Source organism: Lacerta agilis, chromosome 5, assembly GCF_009819535.1.
Source record: "Lacerta agilis isolate rLacAgi1 chromosome 5, rLacAgi1.pri, whole genome shotgun sequence".
Taxonomy (NCBI): domain Eukaryota; kingdom Metazoa; phylum Chordata; class Lepidosauria; order Squamata; family Lacertidae; genus Lacerta; species Lacerta agilis.
This window is the reverse complement of record NC_046316.1, coordinates 36024813-36035070: the sequence shown is the minus strand read 5'-3', so window position 1 is coordinate 36035070 and position 10258 is coordinate 36024813. Positions and strand designations below refer to the sequence as shown.

Below are 10258 nucleotides of genomic sequence, written 5' to 3'. Positions count from 1 at the left end.
TCACCCTTTCCCATCTCATAATGGCAGCTTATGAAACTGTGAAAGCACTTTTGTTGACTGCTTAGAGGTAATCCAATATAAAAAGGAGTCTCTCAAGTTTTAAACTATTTTTAATGTTGTATTTTACATTTTGTGGCACACCCTGGGACCTTACGGTAAAGGGCAGGTGGTAAATATAACAACAACAACAACAACAACAACAACAACAATAATGGATTGTTTCACACATGCATCTTTATCACCTCAGGACTGTGAATGGGCTGCTGCAGATCTGTCACCACAGACTGAATGGCTTCTTCCCTTCAGTGCTTTTTAGTGGGATCAGTTAAGTTAACACATCCTTGGGCTTTCCTGGCAGTGGCAGGTGGTTGACTCCAGGAGCCACCATTTTAACTTCCCACAATGCCCTGACATAACATCACACCAGGGCATTGTGGAACATTTAAACTGTGCCCTCCCAAAGCCACCACTAAGGTTGCTATTTTAATTTCTCACAATGACTTAGAGCAAAGCTATATCAGGAACATTGTCAGAAGTTTAAAAAGCAACCTAAAGCAACCCAGTAGAGGGTGCCTAGGATGTAGGCATTTACTGTATTCTCATATGGCCAACTAGATGCCTATTCTATGACTGTTAAGCTTATTCAAGAGTCTATGGTAAGATACTTTGTTGGAAGCTTTTTGAAAGTCCAAGAAAATTGTGTCAAGCTGGATCACCTCTACCTTCTCAGATAACTCTGATAGGACTTACCTTTGCAGAACCATGCTGGTTCTGTTTTGGCAAGGCTTGCAGTTGTCAGTGTTCTCTTGCTTTGATATTGCTACACTCCTACAGCTATAACATGGGAGCTCATTTGTCTGTTGGGGTGGGGACAGGCTGAGCTGAACCACGAAACTGACTATCACCTGTTGGCTGAAGAAATCATAAAATGAAGGGTAGCAGAGCTGCAGTGGCATTGCTGTCAAAGGTCTACTCACCCAACCCTCCTCCATTGTTTGAACAACAACGAAAACCAATGAGGAAACTCACTGACAATGTGAGCAAATGCTTTCCTCAGGTTTCACCTCCACCCAAGTCCTAGAGTCTTAAGTTCTCTGCAGAGCGAAGGCTTTCATAATGTAACACTGATTGGCCCATGAGGTTTTTCAGGATCTGTGGCCACACTTCAGAGCCACTTCTGTGAATGAAGTTTGCACCCCATTTCATTAGAGGCCATTACCTTGTGAGACCAATAGACTCTCATCTATTCAATTTTAGCTTCATGGAGTAAATCCAAGAATAACAGCAACTCATATCTTGTTGATTTAATATCCTGTTTCCTCTAGCACCTCTCTCCAGGGACTAGTAAATTCAGTTCATGTTTTCAAACTGCCACCAACAATTCTGACATTGGATATCATTTAGCACAGTTCTCTCCAGTTGCATTTTGTTCTGCAGCTGTGTTAGGTAAAATGATGATATTCACACTCAAGTCTGCTGCTCTTTAGTAAGCTCAGGCTCAATGGATTTGTTGACTACAGACAGATCCCCACAACATAAATTTAAAGGCACATCTAATGTACATTTAAAGCACATGACTTTCCCAACAGAACCCCGGAAGTGTAATTTCCTCCTCACAGAGCTACAATTCTGAACAAATAATCATGGAATTGTAGAACTGGAAGGGACCATGAGGGTCATCTAGTCCAACCCCCTAAAATGCAGGAATATTTTTACCAATGTGGGGCTTGGATCCCTGGCCCTGAGATTAAGACCTTAACATGTTACAGTTCCCAGGGTTCATTGGGGGAAACCATGTGCTTTAAATGTGTGTGTTGGAACTGCCCTAAATTTACAAAATATTTGCAAAGTAATGCTGTTGATTGCAGAAAAGGTAAATCTTTCAAAGAACCTGCAGGCCGAACACTGAAAAGTGTTCGCTTTATGGCATGAATACTACACCAGGATCACAACCAGGCAACAAGATATAGAGTGTTTGTGCCAAAATGAACATGTAGGATCTAAACTATTCTGGAATTTGCTGGGATCTATAAATTGTGACCAAATTGTTTGAAATGACCGGGGAAAGAGACATGTTGTTTCAGAGGTAGATTCTTCTGCTATCTGTCCAAAGAGCAATACTGTACCTCGTTTTCAGAGACTGTGTTCATTGAGGTTGTTTAAAAGTGCTAGGACAACTGTGTTTGGATCTATCCATTGACCAATTAAAAGTGGCCAAGAGGGGTCCTGGAATATGGCTGCTGGGAGGCTAGTTTAAAGTCTAGACATAGAAGGCCCCAGCTAAAGATGGATTGGGATACAAAAGGCCTCTGGTGCAAAATTTAGATGGTGGGTGGCCCTCAGTGCTGCCTCTCTCTGCCTCTCCTGGGCTGTGCTCTTTCCAGTCAAGCTCCACTACAAGCAGGTAACTTTACCATCTACATTGCTTGCAATCCAATCATTTCAAATGCAGCAGTTACTCATCTCTAAAAGGCGTCTGGTTACACCTCTGTGTAGGACTGTGCTCTGAGCTTTCAGTTCCCATCAGTTCTGATTATAGGGATCACCAGCCTTTTGGAGCCCATTTGCTAACCAGAGAAACTTGCAGACACTACATACAATGCAAAAAACGTACGGCTATTGATATCAGGCAGGCGCCTTTACCCTACGATCTGAGATTCCAGCAATGATGCAGGGGGTTGACTTCAGGTCCCTTCCAACCCTACAATGCTATGAAGCTATGAGTCTATAAAAAGGGGGGTGGGGGTTTTATGATCACGGAAAGATGCGAGGAGCATATTTGTTCCCTCTAGAAATCAGAAATCGTTTTATTAAAACAAATTGTTTGAATGCACTACTGGAGGAAAAGGCAACAGACATTACAAAAAGTAATGTCACTGCCACCTCTATGCAATGATATACTTTAAAAATCAAATTTTGCCCAGCAATTGCCCCAATTTGGTTGTAGGCATTTGGTGTCGCTGCATTAATGGTGCCAAAGAGGTTCGTTGCGCCTCATTATCTACCTGCCCAGGTATCAATCCAATTGCCTTTGTGATGCTGTCTGGTCATCCTCCTTTCCAGCAGATCTGGCAGAAAGAAACCTCCACTCTGTTCCAATTACAGCTGTGAGAGAACACGAGGAAGGTGCCCCCCCGGCCTGCTAATGAAGAGAAGGCTCCTTCTCTCTAATTCTCGAGAGCAGGCAAGGCATGCCTGCCTGAGCCTCCTCATCTCTCCCTTGCTAGAGCAAGCTGCAGCCAGGGCCATCCCTGCACTGCTGTTGGCTGCCTCACTGAAGAATCACAAGAAGGAAGCCCTTTGCTCCTTTAATCTTGCTGGCAGGGAGACAGTGGCAGCTGCAAAGAGAGAAAAAGGAGGAGACCAGATGGCTTGCCAGAGACTCCTTTGCTTGGGCATGATCCCACCACAAGCACCAAACTCCTTTCAATTCAGAACTTTAGTTTGCAAGACTGCAAGGGTGTTGTTGGTTTGTTTTTAAAGAAACCAAACCTTCTACTATAAAGAAGAAATTCCATTTTAGGAAGATGACCGTGGTTGATTAGGTGTGCTGATATTCCCTGGCACGCTTTGTTCTTCTATGTTGAAAGTCAGAAATGGATGATCTGATGGGAGAACCTGAAAATGGATCCTTGCTGCTAGATCCCCCAGCAAGTTCCTCACCTTTGGATCCGTTCTTGCAACCCCTGGACTTCATTGAACCCTGGAACTTCTACCTTCTCTCTGCTCTGATGTTCTTGGTGACTTCCCTGTCCCTCTTCGAGAATTTTACTGTCATCCTGGTGACTCTGAAATTCAAACAGTTGAGGCAACCTCTAAACTATGTCATCGTGAACCTCTCCGTGGCTGATTTCCTGGTCTCCTTGATTGGGGGCACAATCAGCTTTTTGACTAATTTGAAGGGTTATTTTTTCATGGGCCACTGGGCATGTGTGCTGGAAGGATTTGCAGTCACGTTCTTTGGTAAGTGAAAAGGTTTCTGATCTTCCCAGCCCTCGAAGTAAGTTACACTTGCAGATGTGTTTAAATAACAGTGCAATCCTATGCATGCTTATTCAGAAGTCAATCCCATTGAGTCTTACTCCACTAAGTAAGTATGCATAGGACTGCACGGGACCTGCTTACAGACATGCTGTACCTTGGGATGATTGCTGAGTTCTTTTGCGCTTGCTGTTACTGAGCTTTTCATTCTGAAGATAACACAGCAAGGTTTGCTAGCAGCTATCCATTTATGAGATTTAGCAAAAGCGCCTTTGTGATTGTTAATAGGGATTTATCTCTTTGCGCAAATTGGAAGAAATCCTGTGTGCTATAGAACTCAAATTCCAGGGTGTTTGGTGAGGGGGTAGGAATGAGACATGCTTTCTTGGGGGACCTTTTATAATTTCAAGTGATAATGTTGAAGCGTGTCTCCCTGAAAAATAACAGTATTGTAACTCAGGGCTATTAACCAATTAAAGTGCTCTTCGTTGATTAAGTGTGGTGCTTCATCTGGTTAATTGGTCAATTACTCTGCATCTCAGGTCACCCAAAGAGGGCTCCTTCTGCTAGCCAATGAATCCTCACAATCTTCATATTCTCTGAACACACTTGCACCTAGCTTGTCAAATAGCATTTCTAGGTGAAATCCAGCAGTTAATTGGTTCTATCTTTCTGCTGTCCACATGGCTACTTCAGGGCAATTATGCTGGATTACAAACATAGGAAACTGCCTGTTAAGTGAGTCAGACCACTAGTCCAGTACTGCCTATGTTCCCATTGGGATTAAACTTGGGACTGTCCCATTTTACATAGATATATGTATTTCCGGTTTCTTCTCACGGTAATGCCATGAAGTTGAGGACTAGCAATTTAAGGCCACCGAGGGAACCTCAGAGTTGTATGGGGGCCCTGAACCCAGGATTCCCTAGCCCAAATTTAATATACTACCCACTTTACAACAGCACACTGGGTCTCGGTGATGGTTGTTCCATATGGACTTGTGCTTCAAATTGCCTTTGGAAAGGGTCCTCTGACCAGCTATTTCCGTCTGCAGGTCAAGAGCAATAATGCTTTCCTAGGACAAACATGACATCCTTTTTCAAGCACCCTCAGGGGAATGGCAATGGGAGGTCCCCCCCCGAATCTTCTAGTAATAATAAAACTGACTGCTGCCAAAGAGTGAACTCTTCCACAGTGCAGTGGTCCTAACAGAAAGCAAGGAGGTAAACAGTCAATGTGAATATAGCATCTATATTCTGTAACGCACATTTTAAGAGCAGGTAGGAGGGTTGAGAGAAGGTGGCTTGTGACAGGCTGGGCTAGCCAGTGCCCTAGGCTATAACTCCTGCAGGATGTGTGACTTATAGGGAGCAGATACCAGACTGGGATAAAGTTATTCTTCAATCACTTTTCTATTTTGCTCAGCAGGAACATCTGCCTTCCTCTACTGTCACTGGAGCATTTCAGTGGCATATTACTGTACCTCCCTAAACACAACTTACCCCCTCTCCTACCATTCCTAAAATGATTCCTTGTAAATGCTGAGCAGCTTGTTGTACATGCTGAAAGGAAGCTCTGCTAACTGGTTGCATGAGCGACATGTGGCTGGCAGTGCTTCTCGCAACGTAAGGTTAATCAGTGCACAACACACAGAGTCTCTTTACCTAACAGTTATTGGCTGATTGCATTTATATCTCACTTTCCCCCCAAGGAGCTCGAGGTGGTGTACATGGATCTCCTCTCCTCCTCATTTAATCCCCACAACATCCCTGTGAGGTACGTTGATCTGAGAGGCAGGGACTGGCCCGAGGTCACACAGTGAGCTTCATGGCCAAGTGGGAAGCTGAATCCTGGTCTCTCAGCTCCTAGCCCAACACTCTAACCACATCATTGCAATGACTCCTTTTGTACATGTGCCCAGTGTCTGTTTCCCATTGGATGTTGTAGACCAGTGCAAGCAGCCCAGCTGATAAGCTCCTCACACTTCTGCTTTCCCTGTAACATCCAACAACCTCTCCCCTCACATATGTCATCACCATGCAACTGAACTTAAGTTCATTCATGTCCCCTTTATTTCAGCAGCATCATAAAACACAAACAACTCTCCCCTTTAGAATTAATGGCATTTTAAATGGGCTGAACTGTGCCAAATTGCTTCTAATCCTGGAAAGTGCCATGAATTCAGAATCCTAAGCATCCCATTTCTCTGAGCACTCTGCCTCCAATTCAGATCAAATGCATTGCCTTTGTTTTTATAGCCCCAGAAGAAGTCACTCTAAACAATATTTGGCCACTCCCTGGACTGAAGAAAGCAGGCAGGTGGGAACTAGCTGATGGCAGACTGAGGTGGTGGGAGCAGTACCTATTTTGTCCTAAAGGACCAACCTGCAGATGGTCCCTTGTCTCTCTAGAAAGGAGAGAGAAAACCCCTCTGCTTTAAACCCTAGAGAACTGCTTCCTGGTCTGACTTGGTACAAGGCAGCTTCATATGTCCTTTTGATTGGGGATTTGAACTCAGATCTCCCTGGTCAAAGTCCAGCACTCCACCCAGTGGGAAATCTGTAGCTTTCTAAATGTTGTTGGACTCCCAACTCTCATCAGCATGGCCAGTGGTCAAGGATGCTGGGGCTTGAAGTGCATCAGCATCTGGACAGCCACAGATTCCCCATCCTTGCAATATGTTACACAACTTCTTCTTCCCCCTAGAATCATAGAATAGAATCATAGAATCATCGAGTTGGAAGAGACCACAAGGGCCATCCAGTCCAACCCCCTGCCAAGCAGGAAACACCATCAAAGCATTCCTGACAGATGGCTGTCAAGCCTCTGCTTAAAGACCTCCAAAGAAGGAGACTCCACCACACTCCTTGGCAGCAAATTCCACTGTCGAACAGCTCTTACTGTCAGGAAGTTCTTCCTAATGTTTAGGTGGAATCTTCTTTCTTGTAGTTTGAATCCATTGCCCCGTGTCCGCTTCTCTGGAGCAGCAGAAAACAACCTTTCACCCTCCTCTATATGACATCCTTTGATATATTTGAACATGGCTATCAGATCACCCCTTAACCTTCTCTTCTCCAGGCTAAACATACCCAGCTCCCTAAGCCGTTCCTCATAAGGCATTGTTTCCAGGCCTTTGACCATTTTGGTTGCCCTCTTCTGGACACGTTCCAGCTTGTCAGTATCCTTCTTGAACTGTGGTGCCCAGAACTGGACACAGTATTCCAGGTGAGGTCTGACCAGAGCAGACCCCTAATTTAGTTCATTCTCGTTGCAGGAATAGTTGCCCTCTGGTCCCTTGCTCTGCTTGCGTTTGAGCGCTACATTGTGATTTGCCGCCCCCTGGGAAACATGCGCCTCAGGGGGAAGCATGCAGCTCTGGGAGTAGCCTTTGTGTGGGTTTTCTCCTTCATCTGGACCATCCCTCCTACAATGGGGTGGAGCAGCTACACTACCAGCAAGATTGGGACTACGTGTGAACCCAACTGGTAAGGCAGCTCGGGGATGCGGTATTTGTTTGATCAGCCCTAATCCGGCAGAACCTAAAAACCTTGTGTGGTTTTTATAGGTATTCTGGAGACTACAACAACCGTACTTTCATTATTACATTCTTCACCACCTGTTTTATCCTGCCCTTATTGGTGATTTTGATATCCTATGGAAAACTGATGCGGAAACTTAGAAAGGTAGGTGAGAACATTTGCAAGAGATACGAAACCCTCTGAAGGAATGCTTTGGGGCCGGTGGGCTTTTGTGTCAAAGGGTTAGATTTTGTATGGATCAAATTTCCAAACTTTGGGGTCTTAATCAGTCATGTATATTGTGCACATCTTAGGCTGCGATTTGATTCGTGCAGATTCCTAGGCCAGCAGCATGTGGAATATGTCTAGATGCTCAGCTGAGCAGCAGAAATCTGAACGACGTCACCTGTGCGGCTGACCCACTTTGTGCTGTTCTATCTTTCTTCAGGGGGATGTTTATGAGTAGTGCAGATCTGGTGATGGCATTTCCATCGTGCCAAGAGTGCTGCTGCTGCAATATCTCATGTCATGCCACTCCCTTTTGCAAACAGTGCACTTCGTTTCAGCTTGGTTCATCATAACAACAGCGTCTACACAGTTGCAAGTGCAGACGTGTTCGGAGAGTCACACATGTTCAGAGTCCTGAAAACTGTGGGGGGAATTGAATATATGAATCCCTATGACCCACATGTATGGGGTGAATAACAAAATTGGCTGGGTGCCTGCCTAGGTTCAAAACACAGAGCTTACCGCACTCTCTAGCAGCAAGGAGAGCACAGGCAGAATACTCTTGGGCTTCAAGCACATGCTCTAAACTTGGAGTTTGCTTTGATACGTCCTCCCTGAAAACTGGGTCTAAAAAATCCTACTGGTATCCCTGCTTGCAGATGTCATCTAGGTAGAAAGCCCTTACTTTGCTCATGCTTTTGACGAGATCTCCCCCCGCTCTCTCTTTTCAAGGTTTCAGATACTCAAGGTAGATTGGGCTCTACAAGGAAGCCTGAAAGACAGGTGAACAGAATGGTTGTCATTATGATCCTTGCGTTTTTAATTTGCTGGTCTCCTTACGCAGCCTTTTCAATCTTGGTCACCACCTGTCCTTCCATCAAACTGGACCCTCGCCTCGCTGCCATTCCAGCTTTCTTTTCGAAAACGGCCACGGTGTATAATCCAGTTATCTATGCCTTTATGAACAGTCAGGTACTGCACACCTCCTCTTTGGGTATTTAAACCAAATTGTTTCCGAGTCCATGGGGAACATTTCTGGTTTGTTTTTCCCATTCCTGTTTTAACGAATTGTTTCTGTCCACTTACGTGTTAAATTATGGCTTCACTCCCATGATTTATAACATCTTTTATTCAGCTTGTTATATGTGCTATCGATTCTGGCTTGCATTCCAGAATATATTTACTCCAGAGTAACTCTATTAAAATCAGCTGCAGGGTTTTAGAAAGCGTGGGATGAGGACTGCCCACGATATTGGCCACCATTCCCCCTTCTGGAAGAATCCTCTGATTTAGCAGATGATGGGGCTTGGCCCGTTATGTTGTTATGGTGGTTCATTTTAGGCATGTGTACCCTTCTCTTTGAACACGCAGCATAGAAACAAAGAACTGTAGAATTGGAAGGGACCCAAAGGTTCATCTAGCCCAACCCCCTGCAATGCCTTTCTAGGGCACCTCACATAATTTCAGCACAACAATAATTATTTGTGATTTCATTCCTAGTTCCGGAAGTGTCTTGTCCAACTGTTTCGGTGCAGAGGCCAAGATATTGCCGACTCCAACGTGAACCATATTTCAGAAAGGGCAGTGCTCACGCACAACAAAAATGGTGGAGAGATGTCCACAACGGCACCGCCTCTTACTGTCTTCAGCCGGAGAAGCGAAGATGAGCAAAGCAGCTGCCATTCTTTCGCCCAGCTGACCATCGCAGAAAATCAAGTTTGTCCAGTCTGAATGCAACTCTTCAAGATGATGAGCCAGGACTGTTAACTGGGGATGGGGAACTTGTGGCTCTGTAGACAATGTTGGATTATGATTCCCCCTCCCAAATCCCTGACCATTGGCCACACTGGCTGAGGCTGATGGGAGATGAAATCCGACAACATCTGGAGGGCCACTGGTTCCCTGTCCCCACTGTAAACCATTCCATTGTTAGCATTCATTTGCACAAAATGGCAGCCAACAAGAAAGTCAAGGCCAATTGCTTAGCATGCTCTATTAGCTGGTAGCGTTATGAATCCATTTAGGCTACAATAACATGCACACTTACCTGGGACTAACTTGTAAGTAGGTAAACATAAGACTGTGCTGTTAGTGCTTTTTCATCAAATGATTCTAATGCACATGCTTTAGCATTAACGTAACATTTGGAAGATACCATCTGTGTTATGGACCTTAAGAAAATAACAAAGAATTGTTCATGGAGACAGTTGACTACTCCAGAGTCCTAACATCACTCTTTATGAGAGAGCCAGTGTGGTGTAGTGGTTAAGAGTGGTAGACTCGTAATCTGGTGAACCGGGTTCGCTTCTCCGCTCTTCCACATGCAGCTGCTGGGTGACCTTGGGCTAGTCACACTTCTTTGAAGTCTCTCAGCCCCACTCACCTCACAGAGTGTTTGTTGTGGGGGAGGAAGGGAAAGGAGAATGTTAGCCGCTTTGAGACTCCTTCGGGTAGTGAAAAGCGGGATATCAAATCCAAACTCTTCTTTATATTTTCTGTATTTCTTGTTCCACTGAAATTGTTCGAAATTG

The 10258-nt window shown here is 44.8% G+C and overlaps 1 protein-coding gene across 1 annotated transcript; it reads left to right on the top strand.

The window, feature by feature from the left end:
• The first annotated feature begins 3476 nt into the window (after positions 1–3476).
• On the top strand, positions 3477–9527 carry LOC117046861 (vertebrate ancient opsin-like). The gene is made up of 5 exons (XM_033149333.1): positions 3477–3963; positions 7256–7466; positions 7547–7664; positions 8460–8699; positions 9228–9527. The coding sequence occupies exons 1-5, from the start codon at positions 3597–3599 to the stop codon at positions 9456–9458; spliced, it is 1167 nt and encodes a 388-aa protein (XP_033005224.1). The 5' UTR covers positions 3477–3596; the 3' UTR covers positions 9459–9527.
• The last annotated feature ends 731 nt before the right edge of the window (positions 9528–10258 follow it).

Excerpts from the sequence above, each read along its gene's own strand:
- LOC117046861 (XM_033149333.1), top strand. The coding sequence starts at position 3,597 with ATGGATGATCTGATGGGAGAACCTGAAAATGGATCCTTGCTGCTAGAT. Across the intron at positions 7,665-8,459 it reads TGATGCGGAAACTTAGAAAG|GTTTCAGATACTCAAGGTAG; the intron begins GTAGGTGAGAAC and ends TCTCTTTTCAAG. Across the intron at positions 8,700-9,227 it reads ATGCCTTTATGAACAGTCAG|TTCCGGAAGTGTCTTGTCCA; the intron begins GTACTGCACACC and ends TTTCATTCCTAG.